Source organism: Hyperoodon ampullatus (genome assembly GCF_949752795.1).
Source record: "Hyperoodon ampullatus genome assembly, chromosome: 7".
Lineage (NCBI taxonomy): Eukaryota > Metazoa > Chordata > Mammalia > Artiodactyla > Ziphiidae > Hyperoodon > Hyperoodon ampullatus.
Genome location: NC_136920.1, coordinates 47,758,426 through 47,782,537, shown reverse-complemented (window position 1 = coordinate 47,782,537; position 24,112 = coordinate 47,758,426). Strand labels below are relative to the sequence as shown.

At 38.8% G+C, this 24,112-nt stretch overlaps 1 protein-coding gene across 1 annotated transcript in view; it reads right to left on the bottom strand.

Annotated features, from left to right (window-relative positions):
* Window positions 1–24,112, bottom strand: part of SYTL2 (synaptotagmin like 2) — a gene marked incomplete at its 5' end in the record, with an annotated part of 61,615 nt that overhangs the window by 7,053 nt on the left and 30,450 nt on the right. Inside the window, 8 exon segments of the mRNA XM_079707698.1 lie at window positions 8,387–8,557; window positions 10,572–10,674; window positions 11,781–11,950; window positions 13,267–13,386; window positions 16,366–16,460; window positions 19,911–19,958; window positions 21,207–21,260; window positions 23,211–23,312. Coding sequence (XP_079563824.1) covers window positions 8,387–8,557; window positions 10,572–10,674; window positions 11,781–11,950; window positions 13,267–13,386; window positions 16,366–16,460; window positions 19,911–19,958; window positions 21,207–21,260; window positions 23,211–23,312 — 863 coding nt within the window.

Below are 24,112 nucleotides of genomic sequence, written 5' to 3'. Positions count from 1 at the left end.
CTTTGAGGCATTAGCTGATTTTCAAGTAGTGCCAACTGAGAGCACAACAAGCCTAGCAGAAAGAGACTAAGAAGCTGAGCAGGGCTTCTCACAGTGCTGGGGAGGCAAAAACTGGCCAGCTAAGGAGAGATGGTCTCAGAAAATACTCTAGACCAGTAGTTCTCGAAGTATGGTCTCCAGGCCGGCAGCATCAGCAATGCCTGGGAATTTGTTAGAAATGCATATTCTTGGGCCAGATCTTACCAAAACAGAAATCCTCGGAACAGGGCCAGAAATCTATGTTTTAATAAGTCCTTCAGGTGAATTGGATACATGCTAAAATTTGAGTACTACCTAGGTTTTCAGTTGCAACCCATGAAAGACCACAGTCTAGGAATATGGGCAAAGAAAAACTAGATCAGACCATGTGAAAGCTGAACCCCAGCTTCTAGTCAGTTCATTACCAGGCTAAATTAAGGCGGTGTGTCCCTACTCTGTGTGTCAGATGCAAAAGTAAACCCTCTCAAATTATCCCTAGAATTTTTCATATGCAATGTCCAGCATGCAATAAAAAATGAACAGGCATAACAGAACAAACGACCAAATGACCAAACTAAGATAAAAAATTAGATAAGAGAGATTCACAAATGTTTAAGATATTGGAGTTTTCAGATACACACTTTAAATAACTTTGATTAATAAATTCATAAAGATAAAGTGAAGATGGAGAATTTTAGCAGTGAAATGGAATCTATAAAAAAGAATGAAATGAAAATGTAGATCTGAAAAGTATAATTGAGGACCTGTAGATGGGTGTAACAGCAGATTAGACACAGCAGATAAGAAAATTATTGAACGGGAGCCGGAGGAAGATGGCGGAAGAGTAAGACGCGGAGATCACCTTCCTCCCCACAGATACATCAGAAATTCATCTACACGTGGAACAACTTCAACAGAACACCTACTGAACGCTGACAGAAGACCTCAGACCCCCCAAAAGGCAAGAAACTCCCCACATACCTGGGTAGGGCAAAAGAAAAAAAGAATAAACAGAGACAATAGGATATGGACGGGACCTGCACCAGTGGGAGGGAGCCGTGAAGGAGGGAAGGTTTCTACACACTACAAGCCCCTTCGAGGGCGGAGACTGCAGGTGGCGGAGGGGGAAAGCTTCGGAGTAGCGGAGGAGAGCACAGCAACAGGGGTGTGGAGGGCAAAGCAGAGAGATTTTGGCACAGAGGATCGGTGCCCTCAGGCACACACCAGCCCGAGAGATTGTCTGCTCGGCCGCCAGGGCGGGCGGGGCTGGGAGCTGAGGCTCGGGTATCGGCTTTCAGTCGGAGCGCAGGGAGAGGTCTGGGGCTGGCGGCAGGAAGAGAGCCTGAAGGGGTTAGTGCTAGCCCGGAGGGAGTCCGGGGAAAGGGTCTGGAGCTACCGGAGAGGCAAGAGACTTTTTTCCCTTTTGTTGCCTGGTGCGCGAGGAGAGGGCATTCCCCTCCCTCCCCTCTGCCTGAGTGAGCCAGAGCCCCCGAATCAGCGGCTCCTTTAAACCCGTCCTGTCTGAGCGAAGAACGGACGCCCTCCGGCGACCTACGCGCAGAGGCGGGGCCAGGTCCAAGGCTGAGACCCGGGAGCTGTGAGAGCAGAGACAGGGAAATCTCTCTGTGCAGCCTCCGAGGCAGCGGATTAAAGCTCCACGGTCCATTTGATGTGCCCTGCGTCTGTGGAGTGCATGAATGGACAGCGAATCATCCCAAATTGAGGAAGTGGACCTTGAGGACAAGATTTAAGACTTTCCCCCCCCTTTTTTTTCTTTTTTTCCTCTTTTTACAACGAATTATCTCAAATTAAGGAGGTGGACTTAGCAAGATTTCAGACTTTTCGCCCTTTTCCTCTTTTTACAACGAATTATCCCAAATCGAGGAGGTGGACTTGGAGAGCAAGATTTTTGATTTTTCCCCCTGCTCTCTTTTTGTGAATGTGTATGTGTAATCTTCTGTGTAAGATTCTCTCTGTATAGCTTTGCTTCCACCATATGTCCCAGGGTTCTTTCGGTCCGTGTTTTTTTTTCAATAATTACTTTTTAATTTTAATAACGCTACTATATTTCATACTTTATTCTATTTTACTTTACCTGCTCTTTCCTTTTTTCCTCCCTTCCCTTCCTCCCTCCCTCCCTCCGCTCCTCCTTTCCTTCTTTCTTTTTCTTTCCTCCATCCCTCCCTCCCTCCCACCCTTCTTCTTTCCACTTTCTTTTTCTTTCCTTCCTCCCTCCCTCCCTCCCTCCTGTCTTTCTTTCTTTCTTTCCTTCCTCCCTCCCTCCCTCTCTTCTTCCATTCACTCTTCCTTTTGCTTTCATTCCTCCCTCCCTCCCTCCTTTCTTTCCTTTCTTTCCATCCTTCCTCCCTCCCTCCTTTCTTTCTTTCTTACTTCCTTCCTTCCTTACTTCCCTTCTTCCTTTCTTTCAATCTCTCTTTCTTTCTTCTACTAATTATTTCTTTCTACTTTTTCTCACTGTTATTCTGAGCCGGGTGGATGAAAGGCTCTTGGTGCTGCAGCCAGGAGTTAGTGCTGTGCCTCTGAAGTGGGAGAGCCAACTTCAGGACACGGGTCCACAAGAGACCTCCCAGCTCCACATAATATCAAGCAGCGAAAATCTCCCAGGGATCTCCATCTCAACACCAGCACCCAGCTTCAGTCAACGACCAGCAAGCTACAGTGCTGGTCACCCTATGCCAAGCAACTAGCAAGGCAGGAACACAACCCCACCCATTAGCAGAGAGGATACCTAAAAACATAATAAGGCCACAGGCACCCCAAAACACACCACCAGACGTGGACCTGTCCACCAGAAAGACAAGATCGAGCTTCAACCACCAGAACACAGGCATTAGTCCCCCCCACCAGGAAGCCTACACAACCTACTGAAACAACCTTAGCCACGGGGGACAGACACCAAAAACAACGGGAACTACGAATCTGCAGCCTGCAAAAAGGAGACCTCAAACACAGTAACATAAGCAAAATGAGAAAGCAGAAAAACACACAGCAGGTGAAGGAGCAAGATAAAAACCTACCAGACCTAACAAATGAAGAGGTAATAGGCAGTCTACCTGAAAAAGAATTCAGAATAATGATAGTAAAGCTGATCCAAGATTCTATTTCCCAGATCCAAAATCTTGGAAATAGAATAGACAATATGCAAGAAACAGTTAACAAGGACCTAGAAGAACTAAAGATGAATCAAGCATCAATTAAAAACACAATAAATGAAATGAAAAATACTCTAGATGGGATCAATAGCAGAATAACTGAGGCAGAAGAACGGATAAGTGAGGTGGAAGATAAAATAGTGGAAATAACTGATGCAGAGCAAAATAAAGAAAAAAGAATGAAAAGAACAGAGGACAGTCTCAGAGACCTCTGGGACAACATTAAACGCACCAACATTCGAATTATAGGGGTTCCAGAAGAAGAAGAGAAAAAGAAAGGGACTGAGAAAATATTTGAAGAGATTATAGTTGAAAACTTCCCTAATATGGGAAAGGAAATAGTTAATCAAGTCCAGGAGGCACAGAGAGTCCCATACAGAATAAATCCAAGAAGAAATACGCCAAGACACATATTAATCAAACTGTCAAAAATTAAACACAAAGAAATCATATTAAAAGCAGCAAGGGAAAAACAACAAATAACACACAAGGGAATCCCCATCAGGTTAACAGCTGATCTCTCAGCAGAAACTCTACAAGCCAGAAGGGAGTGGCAGGACATAATTAAAGTGATGAAGGAGAGAAACCTGCAACCAAGATTACTCTACCCAGCAAGGATCTCATTCAGATTTGATGGAGAAATTAAAACCTTTACAGACAAGCAAAAGCTGAGAGAGTTCAGCACCACCAAACCAGCTTTACAACAAATGCTAAAGGAACTTCTCTAGGCAAGAAACACAGCAGAAGGAATATACCTACAATAACGAACCCAAAGCCATTAAGGAAATGGGAATAGGAACATACATATCAATAATTACCTTAAATGTAAATGGACTAAATGCTCCCACCAAAAGACACAGAGTGGCTGAATGGATACAAAAACAAGACCCATATATATGCTGTCTACAAGAGACCCACTTCAGACCTAGAGACACATACAGATTGAAAGTAAGGGGATGGAAAAAGATATTCCATGCAAATGGAAATCAAAAGAAAGCTGGAGTAGCAATTCTTATATCAGACAAAATAGACTTTAAAATAAAGACTATTAGAAGAGACAAAGAAGGACACTACATAACGATAAAGGGATCGATCCAAGAAGAAGATATAACAATTGTAAATATTTATGCACCCAACATAGGAGCACCTCAATACATAAGGCAAATACTAACAGCCATAAAAGGGGAAATCGACAGTAACACAATCATAGTAGGGGACTTTAACACCCCACTTTCACCAATGGACAGATCATCCAAAATGAAAATAAATAAGGAAACACAAGCTTTAAATGATACATTAAACAAGATGGACTTAATTGATATTTATAGGACATTCCACCCAAAAACAACAGAATACACATTTTTCTCAAGTGCTCATGGAACATTCTCCAGGATAGATCATATCTTGGGTCACAAATCAAGCCTTGGTAAATTTAAGAAAATTGAAATTGTATCAAGTATCTTTTCCGACCACAACGCTATGAGACTAGACATCAATTACAGGAAAAGATCTGTAAAAAATACAAACACATGGAGGCTAAACAATACACTACTCAATAATGAAGTGATCACTGAAGAAATCAAAGAGGAAATTAAGAAATACTTAGAAACAAATGACAATGGAGACACGACAACCCAAAACCTATGGGACGCAGCAAAAGCAGTTCTAAGGGGGAAGTTTATAGCAATACAATCCCACCTTAAGAAACAGGAAACATTTCGAGTAAACAACCTGACCCTGCACCTAAAGCAATTAGAGAAAGAAGAACAAAAAACCCCCAAAGTTAGCAGAAGGAAAGAAATCATAAAGATCAGATCAGAAATAAATGAAAAAGAAATGAAGGAAACGATAGCAAAGATCAACCAAACTAAAAGCTGGTTCTTTGAGAAGATAAACAAAATTGACAAACCATTAGCCAGACTCATCAAGAAAAGAAGGGAGAAGACTCAAATCAGTAGAATTAGAAATGAAAAAGGAGAAGTAACAACTGACACTGCAGAAATACAAAAGATCATGAGAGATTACTATAAGCAACTCTATGCCAATAAAATGGACAACCTGGAAGAAATGGACAAATTCTTAGAAATGCACAACCTACCAAGACTGACTCAGGAAGAAATAGAAAATATGAATAGACCAATCACAAGCACTGAAATTGAAACTGTGATTAAAAATCTTCCATCAAACAAAAGCCCAGGACCAGATGGCTTCACAGGCGAATTCTATCAAACATTTAGAGAAGAGCTAACACCCATCCTTCTCAAACTCTTCCAAACAATATCAGAGGAAGGAACACTCCCAAACTCATTCTACGAGGCCACCATCACCTTGATACCAAAACCAGGCAAGGATGTCACAAAGAAAGAAAACTACAGGCCAATATCACTGATGAACATAGATGCAAAAATCCTCAACAAAATACTAGCAAACAGAATCCAACAGCACATTAAAAGGATCATACACCATGATCAAGTGGGGTTTATTCCAGGAATGCAAGGATTCTTCAATATACGCAAATCAATCAATGTGATACACCATATTAACAAGTTGAAGGAGAAAAACCATATGATCATCTCAATAGATGCAGAGAAAGCTTTCGACAAAATTCAACACCCATTTATGATAAAAACCCTGCAGAAAGTAGGCATAGAGGGAACTTTCCTCAACATAATAAAGGCCATATATGACAAACCCACAGCCAACATTGTCCTCAATGGTGAAAAACTGAAACCATTTCCACTAAGATCAGGAACAAGACAAGGCTGCCCACTCTCACCACTCTTATTCAACATAGTTTTGGAAGTTTTAGCCACAGCAATCAGAGAAGAAAAGGAAATAAAAGGAATCCAAATTGGAAAAGAAGAAGTAAAGCTGTCACTGTTTGCAGATGACATGATACTATACATAGAGAATCCTAAAGATGCTACCGAAAAACTACTAGAGCTAATCAATGAATTTGGTAAAGTAGCAGGATACAAAATTAATGCACAGAAATCTCTGGCATTCCTGTACACTAATGATGAAAAATCTGAAAATGAAATCAAGAAAACACTCCCATTTACCATTGCAACAAAAAGAATAAAATATCTAGGAATAAACCTACCTAAGGAGACAAAAGACCTGTATGCAGAAAATTATAAGACACTGATGAAAGAAATTAAAGATGATATAAATAGATGGAGAGATATACCATGCTCCTGGATTGGAAGAATCAATATTGTGAAAATGACTCTACTACCCAAAGCAATCTACAGATTCAATGCAATCCCTATCAAACTACCACTGGCATTTTTCACAGAAGTAGAACAAAAAATTTCAAAATTTGTTTGGAAAAACAAAAGACCCCGAATAGCCAAAGCAATCTTGAGAACGAAAAACGGAGCTGGAGGCATCAGGCTGCCTGACTTCAGACTATACTACAAAGCTACAGTAATTAAGACAGTGTGGTACTGGCATAAAAACAGAAAGATAGATCAGTGGATCAGGATAGAAAGCCCAGAGATAAACCCACGCACATATGGCCAACTTATCTTTGATAAAGGAGGCAGGAATGTACAGTGGAGAAAGGACAGCCTCTTCAATAAGTGGTGCTGGGAAAACTGGACAGGGACATGTAAAAGTATGAGATTAGATCATTCCCTAACACCATACACAAAAATAAGCTCAAAATGGATTAAAGACCTAAATGTAAGGCCAGAAACTATCAAACTCTTAGAGGAAAACATAGGTAGAACACTCTATGACATAAATCACAGCAAGATCCTTTTGGACCCACCTCCTAGAGAAATGGAAATAAAAACAATGATAAACAAATGGGACCTAATGAAACTTCAAAGCTTTTGCACAGCAAAGGAAACCATAAACAAGACCAAAAGACAACCCTCAGAATGGGAGAAAATATTTGCAAATGAAGCAACTGACAAAGGATTAATCTCCAAAATTTATAAACAGCTCATGCAGCTCAATAGCAAAAAAACAAACAACCCAATCCAAAAATGGGCAGAAGACTTAAATAGGCATTTCTCCAAAGAAGATATACAGACTGCCAACAAACACATGAAAGAATGCTCAACATCATTAATCATTAGAGAAATGCAAATCAAAACTACAATGAGATATCATCTCACACCAGTCAGAATGGCCATCATCAAGAAATCTAGAAACAATAAATGCTGGAGAGGGTGTGGAGAAAAGGGAACACTCTTGCACTGCTGGTGGGAATGTGAATTGGTACAGCCACTATGGAGAACAGTATGGAGGTTCCTTAAAAAACTAAAAATAGAACTACCATATGACCCAGCAATCCCACTACTAGGCATATACCCTGAGAAAACCATAATTCAAAAAGAGACATGTACCAAAATGTTCATTGCAGCTCTATTCACAATAGCCCGGAGCTGGAAACAACCTAAGTGTCCATCATCGGATGAATGGATAAAGAAGATGTGGCACATATATACAATGGAATATTACTCAGCCATAAAAAGAAACAAAACTGAGCTATTTGTAATGAGGTGGATAGACCTAGAGTCTGTCATACAGAGTGAAGTAAGTCAGAAAGAGAAAGACAAATACCGTATGCTAACACATATATATGGAATTAAAAAAAAAAAAATGTCATGAAGAACCTAGGGGTAAAACGGGAATAAAGACACAGACCTACTTGAGAATGGACTTGAGGATATGGGGAAGGGGAAGGGTAAGCTGTGACAAAGCGAAAGAGAGGCATGGACATATATACACTACCAAACGTAAGGTAGATAGATAGTGGGAAGCAGCCGCAGAGCACAGGGAGATCAGCTCGGTGCTTTGTGACCGCCTGGAGGGGTGGGATGGGGAGGGTGGGAGGGAGGGAGATGCATGAGGGAGGGGATGTGGGAACAGATGTATATGTATGACTGATTCACTTTGTTATAAAGCAGAAACTAATAAAAAAAAAAAAAAGAAAGAAAATTATTGAACTAAAAGATAGTTTAGCAAAAAATAGCCAGCCAAAAGGATAGAGAGGAGAAAAAAATAGAATAGAAAATATAGAAAAGAGCATAAGAAACATATGGGACAGAGTGAAAAGACATAATGATCCCAAACTATGGGTAAGCATTCTGAATGAAAACGCAATTTTACAGCAGCTCTCTCCTGTATCCTAGGCCCCAAACCAACCAACCAACAAACCAAACAAAAAACTCTGCACTTACCTTCCGCTTTAGAGGGTACCACTTCAATTGTTTATTCTGTTTGTTGTCCCAGTCCCAAGTTTCCAAATCAAGTTCCACTTCCCCTAGAAAACTATTGCGCTTAAATGTATCTCGATGCCAAACAGACAGGTTCAGTTTCTGTGTCTTTAAGATTTGCCTGTCGATTTTATACTGCAGTTCAAAGAAGGAAATTAAAGTGGTAAATAATATTATTTTATGCCAAAGTTATGACATAGAGACGAAGAAAAAAGTCATCTGTGTAGATCAGATTTTCTCATCTGTTAGGTTTCAAGTCTCAAGAATATTGCAAAGTCATCTAATTCTAAGTGTCTTGTTTCAAAGAGCTCAAATTCATCTTTCACAAAAGCTCATTTTTCTTTCCCCCCCTGGAAAAGCAAATGATGGCTCAAATATCATAGCCGGTAATAGCTCTCTAAAAACAAAAGCCAATTATTCAATTTTTACTGGATGTTTTTAGTTCTAACTAGATATAACATAAATCAAATTCAGTCTAAAAATACAAATGAAGTTTAATCCAATGGTCTATTTTCTACCTAAGGACAAAGTATTTTTTAATGGACTTTATTTTATAGAGCAGTTCTGGATTCACACAAAATTGAAAGTACAGAAGAGTTCCCATATATCACCTGTCCCATATACATACAACCTCTCCCACCATTACCCTGCAAGGACAAGATATTTTTCAAGAAAAGATCAACCTGTTTTTTTTTTGGCATCCTAATAGTTTTAATCTAAAATGTAGTCAATCCTTGATTATATATAATCATGGAAGGGATAATAGTCTTTCTAATCTAAAAGTAATCTCTACTTGGCTTTATGATAAACTACTTGACTGTCCATTTTGGTTGTAGCAGACTTGCCTTTCTCTGAGTTTACCATTTAAACTAGCTGGTTTTTCCTGAGTATAGCGTTGAAGTAGCTGACCTAGAAATAGCTAGGGTTCTGAGGTATATCATAGTCAAATCATAATTAAAAACTTGCTATAGAAAATTCACCCATGGATAACTGAGGGTTAATTTAATGCTGCTCCTTTTCTCAGAGGATAACCAAATACTTGGACAGAATTTTCAGAAAGAGGGAATGAATAATCCTTCTCATATTTGTAGTTTTAAATAATCCGTTACTCATGACTAAGGCAGCATAATAAAGTTTGAAGGAAAAAGGAATATGGGCATTTGAGCCAGGTATAGTCTTCATTCATCTATCCATCCATCTATCCTTCCATCTATAAACATTTTTTAAGTACCTATACCAGACACTGCGCTAAGAGCCAGCATTTACTAAGTGTTTAATGCATACTAATTACTTCATACATATTGGTAGGTAGGTACTATTCTTATCTCCCTTTTGCAGATCTGAAGTGCAGATGGGTTAAATCATTTGCGTAAGGGTAGGCAGTTTACAAGCAACACAGAGTTGGTCCCTGCCCTCATGGAACTTACAATTAAACCAGTAGTTAAAGTGCTGAATGTTAACACAGCCTATTGTAAAACTAGGAGACTGAGGCAGCAGGCAGCAGGGAAACTTAGGGGTTAAGGACAGCTTCTCATAGGAAGAGGCATTTCAGGCTGTGGGAAGTAGTTATGGACAGAATGTGGGGAAGAATATCCCAGTCTGAAGGAACAGAAAGTCCCAGCATTGTGAGAAAATGTAGTTCCTCCAAAGAACAGAAAGGAATCAGGGTGACCTGAAGAAAGACTATGAAAGTGGAATGAGGCTGGAGCTCAGGTTATCAAGGGAGTGGTGTGTGTGTTAAGATGGGTGTACTTGACCCTAAGGATAATGGGAATCCTCAAATATTTTAAGCAAAGAAATAACATGATCAGAATTAGGCTTTTATAAGATTGTTTTGGCGGCAATGCTCAACTTTATCAGCTGTGTACCCTTGAGCAAGTTCCTTTATTTCTCTAAGCTTTATTTGCCTCATCTGTGAGACGCAGATAATACTATCCCCCTGGCAGGGTATGGAGGGCATGCATGAGATAATGCATACAACAGTCATGGTGTATCATCTCATACAAAGCAGATTCTCAGAAAATGGTTATTCATTTCCTTCTCTCTTGGTGACTGACTTCCTCTGTAGAGATACTACCCAAGATGACATGGCCTTTTAAATGCATAGGTCACTATTTAGGATTTTCCTAGATAGAGAGGTCATAGATACCCGCAGTATCTCATTATACACAGGATTCAACGTTTTCTTCACTACAAGCGTTTTCTTCTTGCCCATTTTGCCCTTGTCTGGTAACAGATAAGTCTTTACATATCTAAAAAGAGAATTGAACAGACAAGAAGGTCAGAGAACATAAAAGTGATGTGTCTACCTCCATTTTTTAAAATGCATTGGAAATTGATAGAAATAATTATTTCATGACACTAGGAAAAGCACTATGTAATAAATGCTCTCACCAACACCTTTACACTTAAGCTTTTAAAGTGATTTCAGTGGAATTGATAATTTTATATTGTTTTGAAGATTTTTAAGGGATATTTCCTGAATTCCTTTCTTCCTTTGACCTTAACTAATGTGGGGCAGGGGGAAGACGACAGACTTCTAACGTGATGCTTAATTCTATTGGCTAGTTTCCTATTAAGAAAAGGCTTTGATGCTTGCAGAATTTAAAGTTTTTGTGACTGTCTTTTGAAAAAAATAATCTGGTACATACCTAGTCAAGCCATATGAATGTTAAAAAAAAAAAAAAGAAGAAGAAACAGAAAAAAAACAAAAAGGCTATTAAGCCCAGTTCCTTTTAGGATTGGGCTTATGCTAGCAAAATAATTAAAAATCAGACTTCCGCATAGGGATAAGTAGGGAATACCATTCAACTTTGTAACTAAACTGAAATGCAATTAAACCTGTGATTTCAAAGATGAATTGGTAATTCCCCCTAAAGTTCTATAGAATATAATTTAAATATGGAAACTACCTTATTCTAGAATCTTAACTATTTCTGCACCGCAGAGCGTTATAAAGTATGTCCCACGTGTCCCTAATCTTAGAGAAAGTTTGAAAGTGTGTGGAGATTGGGGCTCAATCTATCATTCCTCATTTTGCTGCTGAATTTATGTAAACAGTCGCTTATCTTCTCGGTCCCTTGTTTCCTTATCTGTAAAAAGAAGGAATCAGGACAAAATGACCTCAAAGGTCCCTTCCAACTTGAAACGTTTTGTGCTTCTCTGATATTTTTATAATTTAGTAGGCTTGGCATATGAATCTATAAAGTAAACAGCATCTCCCCCCAACTTTTTTTTCCCAAACGTTCCTTTTAACACAGTCACACACATACCCTCCCTTCAATTACTTTCTTTCCTTCTCAATTTCTACAAGATTAAGAGTAACTAAGAGAAAATAGTGACTCCAAAATGTACTTACGGGTCCGAACGCTGTTTTTTAATATCTGCTGCTGCTAAGTCTTTACACTGGGCCACAAAGACATGCAACTCCTTCAGTGAGTCCACATAGTCGATTGCAAACTGAATATTTCCCTTCACTTCCAGATTGCCAAAGTCTCCACTATAAACACTCATCACACTGCCGCTCACCTGAAAGCGTAGGAAACAAGCAGTGTTTGTCTCTATCTCATTCTTGAACCCAACACAAGGATCATGGATGTAATCTTTGTTTGTCATTATTTCTCTAGTTTGCATATAAAAGCAGTTAATTTAATATGGCATCAAAAAAGCGTACCAACACAGACAACCTGACATGATATACATGACATGATGACTAGTGTTTAACAAAAATTGCCTCTAAGAGACATAGATGAAAAGTGAAATGCAAAGCTTTTTAGATGCTGACTCATTTCAAAGCAGGGTGATTTTATGGTAGGGGGCATTCAGAGTTCCATTTTTAGGCATGCTTAGAATTTAAAGTGTTAAAGAAAGAGGATGTGAGAAACCTCAGGCACACAAATCACAGTGACACATTGCTCTATCAAATTTCCAAGGCACTAAAAAGGAATTTTACTATGTTACCCATCCACTGAATCTAAGAAAATGCTTACTGAGCCATACACTTTTAGAGGTCAGGAAGGGCAGAAAATGGATGATTGATGAAGGAAGTTTAAAGCCTTCCCAAGGCCATACATTTGATTGTCATCAGCAGAAATTCAATTAAAATAGATTTTTTTTACAAAGAGTTTGAAAAATGCAAGGCTAGTAAGAATTTAAGCACAGATTTATCATTTGTTTAGCATACCTGGTGAGATATGTGCATTTGTACATATATCAGAGATACTTGGATAAGTGTATGTGGACATATTTACATATATATTTCTACACACATCTTACATGCACACACAAAACTACCTCACTTTATGAAAGTTCTGTGTAAAGTCAAATTCTCTAAATCAAATCTGAGCAACTACACCTAGGGAGCTTTCCTTTGAAAACTCCATTCTGAATCCCTCTATGGGGCAAAGAATCGCCTCTCCTATTCTTTTATGTGAATCAGTACTTTCATTCATCAGAATAAAAGTCTTGCTAAAAGAGAGGTACAATTCTATACCTGCACACAGTATATAAAAGCATATCAGATATAAGCATACTTTGTGATAGTTACCCCATTTGTTGCACAGAAAAATTTAGTGGTTCATCTTGCTGGTCATTTAGGTTTATTTTTTAAGTACTTACATCCAAAAAACCATATTTATTTATTTTGGATATGAACTCTCTTGTGACTAAAACAGAGAAAAAGGAAGATTTGGCTAGCCAGAAGCCAACTGTGGGTTAGAGAAAAAGCTCTCATGCCCCTGGAATCTGAGAAATACAACAAAAGGCCCTTTTACAGTAGCAGGAGCATGGTGGAGCAAGTTTCGCAGAAGCAGAGGGATATTAACATGAAGCCTTTGTTTACATACAGAAGACAAGGACGTCATGCCAGAGGAGCTGCTAAGATTGGTTAAAGAGCTCGGGCTCTTCTTGTGTCTGCTGAGCTGGTAACTGCCTTCTGATGTTGTATCTGTTTCTCTGTCATCACTCTACAAAACATCATATAATATATGCAAAATTTAAATTCAGAATGAGTCAAGATCAAAATCTGTTTAGATAAAGATAATATCTTTGTATCCCACTGATCTATGACATTTTCCAAGGTCAAAGTGCTAACTGCCAAGGAATGGTATTCAAGATGGGGTGGGTGGTCTGCCTTGGACCTCATCTTAGGAGGACAGCAGTGGTTAGGTACTGAAATAACAAAGCGATTTTTTTCACCTACAAGGTGGCCCCAAGGCGCATTCTCTTAATATTATACATTTATATTGCTTGGAAAACTTTATTGATACATATGAGAAATTAACTTTACCTAGACAATAAATGGTCTAACATTTACTATCAAATCATAAAATGTCATGCCTAATTCCTCTCGTTAACATAGGCTTAACTTCCCTAAAAATCAATAGTGTCTCATTTTACTTGAGACACTATTAGACTAGGGAAAACAAATGCTAATCTGATCTGTGTTTCAAGTTTTTTATACATATGTATATATGTGTGTATATATAATTTTAAACCACCTCTTAGGTATTTCAACAGTGCTATTGTGCTTATCTTTTGTGTTGCTATAGGGAAGTATACTGATTTGTACATTCTGCCCACATTAGATTTTAACAAATTAAAAAAAAAATAGCAACAAGATACTTATTTTAAATATGTCCCAGGAAATATTTACCTGGGTCAAGAAAGAAAAGTGACAATAATAAATTTTATTATATTTAGATCTATAGTTTATTAGATGGTAGCTTTAAGAATTTATGCTTCAGAATGAGTTCCTTTTGGGGTTAGACAGTTTATGGAGCAGTTCAGTGGCTCCTGGGGTTAGGGAAACACCTTTATGGAGGAGTGATTAGTTCATGCCAACATATTCCAGGGCCCATGCAATTACATGTCAATATAACAGAAGCCAATCCTAACGCAGATTAAGAAAAGGGTTAAAAAATTATGATTTATATGGATGAGAAAAGAATCCTTCCTCAAGGGTGAAAAAAAATCCATACATTTTTCATGTCTCTATTATCATACACCCTTCCCACATGCTTACAGACCATTTCCCCCTATCATAGCCATAATACATTCTACCTGGTACATCAGATCATTAGTGATTATTGGAAGGATAGGACCTTGTCTTGATGACCTGGAACACTGATTTCCATAAAGTTGGTACTCAACAAATGTGACTGACACTAAGCCTCAAAGGGGCAGTGGACAAAGAAGCAATGCCTGATTTCATCCCACTTCCTTTAACATTCAGTCCAACCCCAGGTACTTTGAAAGGTAAAATGATGCAGCTTAATTTGGCATCTCTGATGTACAAACTCAAACAATTTGGACTGTCTTTTGTGTGGAGCAGTGAGGCAGCAGGTTAAAACTGAAGGGAGGAGAAAAATAAAAAATCAGGCCAATCAGGTATCATTGGCCTCTCAAATTATTAGATGGTTCATTCATATGACCAACCAAGACCAAAGCATATCTACAAAGGTATAAAACCATAGGAACTACATGAGGGGCCTATGCTGGCTTCCAGCTAATGAGTTAGTTTCAAAGAATGAGTGATTCTTTCCAGAGGAACTGTAACGTGGGTTCTTAAGCATATGCAAGGGCTGAATACTTGCAGGTACAGTTCATCTAAGGCTAAGAGTAGACAGAACGGTGCCCAGGCGGTGGGGGGAGGAGGGATGTAATTTATATATTGTCCAGAGCTTTCCTTACATTCCATCCACTAAGAGAACACTTAAGGATGAAGCTTTTATTTCGCCATTAAAAATCAGACCAGGGTTTCCCTGGTGGCGCCTGCCGATGCGAGGGACACGGGTTCGTGCCCCGGTCCGGGAGGATCCCGCATGCCGTGGAGCGGCTGGGCCCGTGGGCCATGGCCGCTGAGCCTGCACGTCTGGAGCCTGTGCTCCGCAACGGGAGAGGCCACAACAGTGAGAGGCCTGCGTACCGCAAAAAAAAAAAAAAATCAGACCGAAACTGCAAACAGAACAGTTAACATTAAGGTACTCTGTGACAGCACTGTGCACGTAGCAAATTAGTAGCATGGCCAGAACTGGGAGTGCCTAACCTCAAAGCTCAGGCTCCTAACTAGCTGGCTGCAAGAACATGGAATATTAGTTAAGTCACAGGACCTGCGTTCAAATCCTAGATCTACTTTTTCGTAGCTGTTGGATTTGGGGAAAGTTACTTAACCTCTGTGAGGCTCTTTCTTCTTTTATAAAATGGAGAAATTTGTACCTACCACACTCTGTTTGTGAGAGTTAGACATCAGAGCGAATATCAAGTGCCTGGTACTTACTAGGTACCAAATGAATAACAGGTAATAGTCATGTTCTTACTTGAGACAGTAGGTATAGTAGTTAATAGCATGGGGGTCGGAACTGGGCTCCAGTGCTGGTTTAACCCCTTTCTAGCTGAGTGAGGTTACCTTGCCTCTCTTACTCTCAGTTTCCTCATCTGTAATATCTTGGGATAACGATGGTGCCCACCTCCCAGGGTTAATGGAAGATTAAATGAGATAATGTACGTAAAGTGCTTACCCCCAGTTGATATCCTTTAAGTTTTCTATGTCATTGTTACTTTACTATTTTAACATATGCTTTCAAGCTAGTCATGCTACCTAGACTTAGCTTTCACGAATCAACTGTACTCTAAACTACAGAGGAGCTCATGCCAACATTTTTCTGCTAAATTTCTTATTTTGTACCCACTTTGAAACAAAAGTCACATTCCCAAATCTATGCACTTTGACTTCACCACCAATAAGAGTTACTGTATGAGTCAAATGAGATGTGCCTTGCCTTGTTCCAGGACTAACAACACTACCTCTATTGACATGAGAGGCGAAGGTCAGTCCTGCTGACCTCTTCGGTCTCTGCTATGGCTGAATACAGACACACCAACCTTGGCATAGCAAATCCACCTATTTGGTTCCATTTTTCGGAAGGTACAAAAGACAAACTTGCCTCATCTTGGAGAAATGCTGGAACAGACTTGCTCATCCTTTTGAGTTTGTCAGGGTGGGAAAACTGATTATCAGGTTGTGAAGGCACTGTGGAAACTAAACAGTAGCATTTCCATTCAAAATTATCCTCACAGTTGTCAGACAAACATAAGGCATAAGTTGAAAACACACTTTTCTTTCATCTATGAACAGAGATGTTTTTGTAAATTGGTTAAAGGCATAGTAGTTCACATGCACAGGACCATAAGGTAAGCAACATGCAATTATAGAGAGAGAACTAGCAAGGAGTTGAACCAAATAGAAGACAAAAATTTAAAAACCACAAGGTTTACTGGACTGCAGGACTGGATTTGAATTATACTGAAACCTACTACCAATGTGAATTGGTTTTAACTTATATTTTTTCACATTAGAGCTTTGAACCACAAGATCTGTACTTTATTGGTTCATCTCCTTGAGATATATTACATTTTTAACATGCTGCAGGCTGAAAAACTATTTCATCAGATAGCAAGGATCTTTGTACACATAAGTTTATGTACACATAAAAGTTTTCTGGCTATTGAGTGTCTAAAAGGAGGTTGGTTTCTTTAGTGATTGTTGGGATTACCTGTAAGAGTGTTTCGCCCTCAGAAAGTCGTGAAAGACTACAATTTCAAAACTAATTATTTTTTGAAAATAGAAATTATTTAGATACCTGTCAATTCAGAGTTTTCAATAGAGATATCCCAAGGCAAGTTTGAATGATTCAATTTAAGATACTGCTAAGAAATTACTATGAAAATGTAGCATATGATTTCTTTCTGATACAGTAAGTATATGTGTGGAAGTCACAATAAGATGATGAATTCGCTTCCTCATTTGTATAACTCTAGTTAGAAAACTTTCTTCTTCTTTGCCTAAGAATGACAATGTCTAAGCTTTTCTTATGGTGAATCAGAGCTTCTATATTGAATGGCTTAATATTTTTCAAGGCACTTAGAAGAGTGTCTGGCACATATTAGGCCTTATGTAAATATTTGCTAAACAAATAAACATTATCTGATAGGAAATCTTTAAATTATCTTTTCAGTGTGATATAAATATACTGACTTGACTTTCTCATTGAAAGAGATACTAGGAAAACAGATAAATAAAAATCAAATTGTATTTCTACATGTAACTCAAAAGGCTCAAATTTAGTCCTGAGCATTAGCTAAATTCATCTTTAGTTAAAAGAAACCTAATGAAGAAAGACAGAAACTTGAACTACACATATTAAATATTTGCTTATTCACATAATAGTTCTCACCTAGCTTTAGGTTCACAAATGCATCAAAATACATTTATGGTGTCTCACAAGATGATACCTACTTTAATTACTTCCCATTAAACAATAACACATGTGTGTGTGTATTCAGGTGACTTATACTGAAGCAGTAAAAAAGTAGATCCCACAAGGGCACAATGTAGCCCAATGAGTATGCAAAACTTTTTTATCATAACACTACTCCCTATTATTTTCAAAAGTATATATCTGTTACTCAAATGTAGTCAGTTTTACATTTATTGGGCTTTAGTTATTTGTGTTTTGATCATGCATTTCATTTTGTCTTGTGGTAAGAATACACTCTTTACTAGAGAAAATGAATAACCCCAGCCCAGACATTAAGAGTCATCTTGGAAAATATCACAAAAAAGAGAAATTAATTTACCCAGAATTTAGCACACGATTAGCCTATTTCCCTTGACCAATAACTAAGCTAATTAGGAGGTCACATATGAAGACACAGACATATAGGCATACATTGTCTATGCCTATGTTTTGTTTCCACTTCTCATGTTAAATGTTGAACAAAACACAGAAAGATAAACTAGGATGCCCAAACTTAAGTATCCAGTTGCCAGTTCAAAAGCAACTGGAAAAGCCTCTTTACCCAACACCCCTGAGGGACAGAAGTCTTGTTTCCTCTGCAGCAGCCGGACAGAGAACACACACCAAGGGCTGAAGCCTGGATTGCCTTCTTTCCTAGGTGGTTCTTAAGAATTTGTCAGGTCATGTGCCAAAGCTCAGCTCCTTCATCTCTGGCAGGAGAACCTCATGAGCAAAGTTTCAGATTTCAGATGAGATGTCACAGCTTTCAAGCAGTAGCACTTCTCTACCTAATGGCTCCTTCCTTTGGCTGCTCTTCTCTTTAAGAACCATCAGCACATCCAAAGACTGTTGGGAAACTGTTATTAAAAATTATGTGGACTCTTGAGGGCAGGTGTGTGTATCATTATCTTCAACCCTCCAGTGCCTAGGATTATGAAACCACCTCAAACAGGGACGTCAAGAAGACACACATGCATATCTGCATGCTTTGCTAGCCTCCACAAACACCTTTTTAATGCACTATTTGTACTCAAGACAATAGTCACAGTTAAGAACAGCAGTCTTAAGATTGAACAGAAAATGGTGAATAATCATTATCTTTTCTTCATGGTGGATATTAATTAGTTGACGCATATTAGCTACCACAAGTGTACATACATTTCTTTTTTTAAATTGAAATATAGTTGACATACAATATTATGTTGTGTACTAATTAATAACTTGACATTTGCATATAAAATGACCACCATAAGTCTAGCAACCATCTGTCCCCATACAAAGTTATTACAATATTATTGGCCATATTCCTTATGCTGTATATTACATCCCCACAGCTTTTTTATTTTATAACTTAACCTTTTAAGGTTAAGTTATAAAATAAACTTAACCTTTTCCCAGCCACCATGCCCCCCAGCAGCCATCCGTTTGTTCTCTATATCTCTGAGTCTGTGTTTTGTTTTGTTTTTTTAGATTCCACATATAAGTGAGATCATATGGTATTTGTCTTTCTCTGACTTATTTCACTTAGCATAATACCCTCTAGATCCATCCATGTTGTCACATACATTTACGACTTGAGATTCAGATGTTCATTTGCTTTATATATTGAACTATACTAGAGTTTAGTTTTGAACCTCAGAGCTTAAACCCTGCGCATTATAAAATTTGCTCCTATAGATAATGTAGAGAGGCATATATGACCATACTACATACTAATTGTCAAAGTACAGTTCTTTCTTAGGTCCAGATACATTATAAATTGCTTCATGTCTATAGCCTTGCGTAAAGGCCATAAGAGATCCAATACTCCAGACCATACTGCAACATAAAAGCCAAGTGATATTAGAAGGGGCCAACTTCATTTTAAGTAAAGACTCAAAGAGCAGAGAGACTGGCAAAAGTATAACAGTACTGAGCAATAACATGTGTATATATAATACATATACATATGTATACATAAAAATTCTAAATATATATAACTATCCCTCAGTGGAATCATGAATTAATCTTTCAACACAGATAGTAGTAAAATATTTTTAATAAAACCCTTGTCAGAATGAAATAGTTTTGTAAGCTGCAAGAGTTTAGTATAATAATAAATGCTACATTAATGGGGTTAGTTATTTCAGCACATTTAACACCATGTAGAGCGGCAACATTCAGTCATTTGTGAGAAAGATCCTGCTACTCACTTCCTGGAATGCATTCATTTGTATCTGGTTCCTGATCTGCTTTTTGATCTACTCAGAAGAGCAACATTGAGAATAAATACCATTTTAACAGAAAGATGAAAGAGACACGAAAATAAAGCTCAAATGTCAGTTTCACAACTAAGACTGCAGAATACACGTGACAGTTTTTCAGCTTGCTTTCCTCCATTCCCCAGTGCAATTCTTCACTAGCCTCTTTGAGGTCTCCTGTTCAACTAAATATCCAACATCCAGCACAGGAGATGTGCAGTGTCTTTCCTCTCACTCAATAAGCCACAGCATGGAAAATGGAACGAGCACTGAACTAGGAGTAGTGAAGCTGAGATGCCCGTCCCCACCCTCCCACTGACTGACTAGCTACAAGAGCTTAGAAAGATCACCTAATTTCTCTGAGCTTTTCTCATCTGTAAAATGAAGATAAAAATCACTGCCCCACCTACTTCAGTGAGGTGGTTGTAGACATAAAATGAGAAAGACAAAACTATTACATAAAAGTGAGGAATGACCTTTGAAGAGCTCTGTTGCTGCATTTTACATGAGAAAGCTCAGTTGATATACATTTTTATCATTATAGTGCAGGCAACTTAGAAAACAAAATTCTAGCATACAAGTCTAAATTATATTTATGTTTGCATAAATGCTGAACCATAAAAATCAGACTCATTTCCATCCCTCCCACCACTATTACCCTATTCATTTTATAACTGAACCAAGTAATACCTGATCCATTGACAAGCTGCAAGACCTTCTGGCTCCTTAAAATTCAGAATCAGTTAATTTCACCCTTGGTCTATACTTAGTTATTTACTTGAGCAGTGGCAGGATCCCCACTCTTGTTCTGGGACCCTTTCCTTTGACCTTAAGTCTTTACCAGTTATACCTAGAGAGATCTAAATGCTGAGACTTGAGAATCAAATATAGCAATAACTTAACCCAGAAACCCACTCCACTCTCCCTGCCTTCACAAGGAGTTTTGCAAGTCAGAGTAGCAAAAATCTGCTCATACCCATAGAAATACAATTTCCTATTTTTAGAAACCCTCGCTTCCCAAGGGTCTCTGATGAGATCCTCACAACAGTATCATCAGCAGAAACCTTAAGAATACAAGCAGTATTAAATGCACCAAGTCAGAACCATTTTATAATAACTTAGGCACAATTCATCACATAGCGGCAAATGACGTTCTTCTATTTCTCTAACAGCTGCATCCCGGTGACTGCCCAAACCATCCCAGAACCTAATACACAGACAGACATGCAAATACATAAAGATATTTACCATTTTCAGCACTACGCACTAATTCTTCTGGCAGATTATCTACTTTTGCTTGATCTGTGCAGGAGAAATTAACAAATGGTTAAAACGACTGACCCTTGGCGAGAAAGAACAGTGAGATTGTCCCTGGAAGCCCCCGGAGTTGGAAGCAATTAGTCAAGATGCGGTGAGGGGTGCAACCAAGATGTCTTCCCCAAAATACTTTCTCTTTAGATTAGCTAGTTGAGCCAGTGCCATAGCGGGAGCTCCCATTTCAGCCCCGATGCAGCTTACATCAGCACACTGCTGCACACGGACTCCCAAGGGTTAGAGGGTTAGCTCAGAGCAAGCAATCGGCTGGCAGCAGGAGAAAGCACAGGGCTGCAACAGCCTCTTTATTCTTCTGGAAATGGTAAGATGCTAGCCATGACTAACACCTTCTCAAACCCACGGTCATTAACAAATATTTCTGTGCGTGCATCATCATTTGTGTATGCCTCTGGGAGCCTTGCTTGGGAAGTCAACTGAAGAGATGTAACTGGGGACCAGCTGCTAAGTGGAATCTTGGCAGGCTCGTGTGAGAGTGGGTATCGGTATTTGGAAAGGAGCATGCAGGAATACCCGTCAGCTGATGGTGTTTTTTATTTTAACTCTACACATTCCTGAGTACTTTAAAGCTGCACCATGGAAATAGCCACATGCTTCTCAGGCAAGAGGTTTGCCAAATTGGACAATTGTTGCTGAGTTTTGGGTTTTTTTTCCCCTCAGGGCCCATCACTAACATCAGGAAGAACAATCAGGGCTGTCCGACAAAGGACTGGACTCGCCTTCTCTGGAAGCATTCAGGCGGATGTGGGGGGTTGGCCACCTGTTAGGGGGCTTTAGAGGGAATTCCTGCACTGGGGGGAGTTTGGAATGGGTGACCTTCAAGGTCCCTTCCAACCCTGAGATTCCAAGATCTTTGGTAGGGTGAGGACTGCATTCCAAACTGGGACTATCGCCCCCAGAGCCCTGAAAATCTCTGAATTTTAAGAATTGTTTAGTGGCATAGCTTTTTCTTTTTTAAAACCTGAGTTTTCAGTCTCAGTTGCAGATGCATAAAAATATCCTAAACATGACAATGGTCAATTTTAATCATATGAGTTTGGCAGTGGTTAACTGGCACTCAATAAGTTTTCGCATGACCATCTGTAATCCCAGGGGTGCATTTTAGCTTAAAAATATTAAGAACAAAACCCCAAGAAGTCACAATCTCTAAGTCCCTATATACATTATGCTGTATGTTAGTACTCTAGAAATCCTTCACCAGTTAAAGCAGCAGCCAGTGGGGAATAGTGTGCCTGAAGTGTTGCATGTCAGATAGCCTTTGGGCTTATAATTCCACTATCCAAAAGAAATGCATGGAAAGGGATAAAAGAGAAAGCAAAGTCCTTGAAGCCAGGGACTAATTCATCTCTATATCATGCAAAAATTCATCAGACATCCAACACTGTCATATGTAACACGGTCTCTTCATAAATGCTCTTGTTAATAGCCTGTTGATTTTGAGTCCCAGCTCTGCTGTATGAAAGGAAGCAAACTACTTTACCTCTGGGAACTTCACTTTCCTCATCTGTAAAATGGGAGTAACAATTTGTCCCTCACAGGGTTGCCTATGCCAGTTAAATGGGAAAATGCATATAAAACACTTAGCCAAGTCCTGGCACACAGTGTTCAATCAATGTTAGCTATTACCACTAGAACCACTAGCTACCACAGTCTTTTAAAACTCACTGTACTTGAATAAACACTCAAACTGGGATTCTTCAAGGAAACCTAGTATTCTAGTAACCAAACCTCACGTGTTATTTAAGTTCCAGCCACTTTAGGCTGAGCCTCTTCAGCTCACTTGGGAAAAGTTATTCTCATCTGTTAACCCCCCTTTAGGGTTTTCAGTGCACAACAGCATGCAGTGAGGCCACAGAAGAGCACATACGCATTTTTAAGCTGAGATGGGGGCATGAACAGTGAGGCAAACTTTATTCTCACTTGATGAATCTGATGCAATATCTTCTAGACTTTTGGAAGGCATTTTCCTAGCAGCACTCCTTTCCAAAGTTTTCAAAACAGGACTGGGTTCTTCTTCTGAACCTGTTGCAAGACAAAACCGATGAATACTGCACAAAAAAGAAAACAACCAAACTCTTAATAATCAATGGACACTGAAATGGTAGGTTGAAAGGAGGCATTATGCCATAAGCCTCTATACTTTTACTCACTCTATGAAGCACTCCAACAGAAGAAAATAAAATTTCTCCACTAAAGAATATTAGTATATTCTTTAAATAACTTTCCTGGTCAAGAAATATTTGTAAGCATAAATGATACAGAAACAAGATTAACAAGATTCCCACATTAATAGAAATGTGCTCTCTTAGTCTTTTACACCTCTATTTTAGGCACATGATTTGTTCTGTGCCAGACTTTGAATCTTTCCCCTTCACTTCTAGCTTTTGAAGACAGCCACAAAATGGTTTTAGGAGCATTAAAATAATTAGCTGAAAACCATAGAAGGCAGGATTCAGATGTTTTAACATCTGTGTATAATTGGGTACACAGATGGGTGAATTCTCCAGATCAACAAATGTAGGCTTTTTGGATTTCACGAACTGGTGAAAGTTCCAACAAAATGTTGGGTAATGACATGAGGTAGTCAACTTTTTATTTTACTACGGCATTTGCGTGGGGGGGGGGGGGGTCTCTATTATCTACTAATGCCTTTATTTTATAAAAGGAAAGGCATTTTAGGACCACAAGGAAAAAAAAAAAGGAAGAAAAAGGGCATAACCAGAGAATAAGAACAGTTCTTTAAATACATCTAATTTTATAAAAGTTTTTCTCTAGATAGTCCTTAATTGTTCCATTTTGACAGTGGAAACTCCATCATGGAT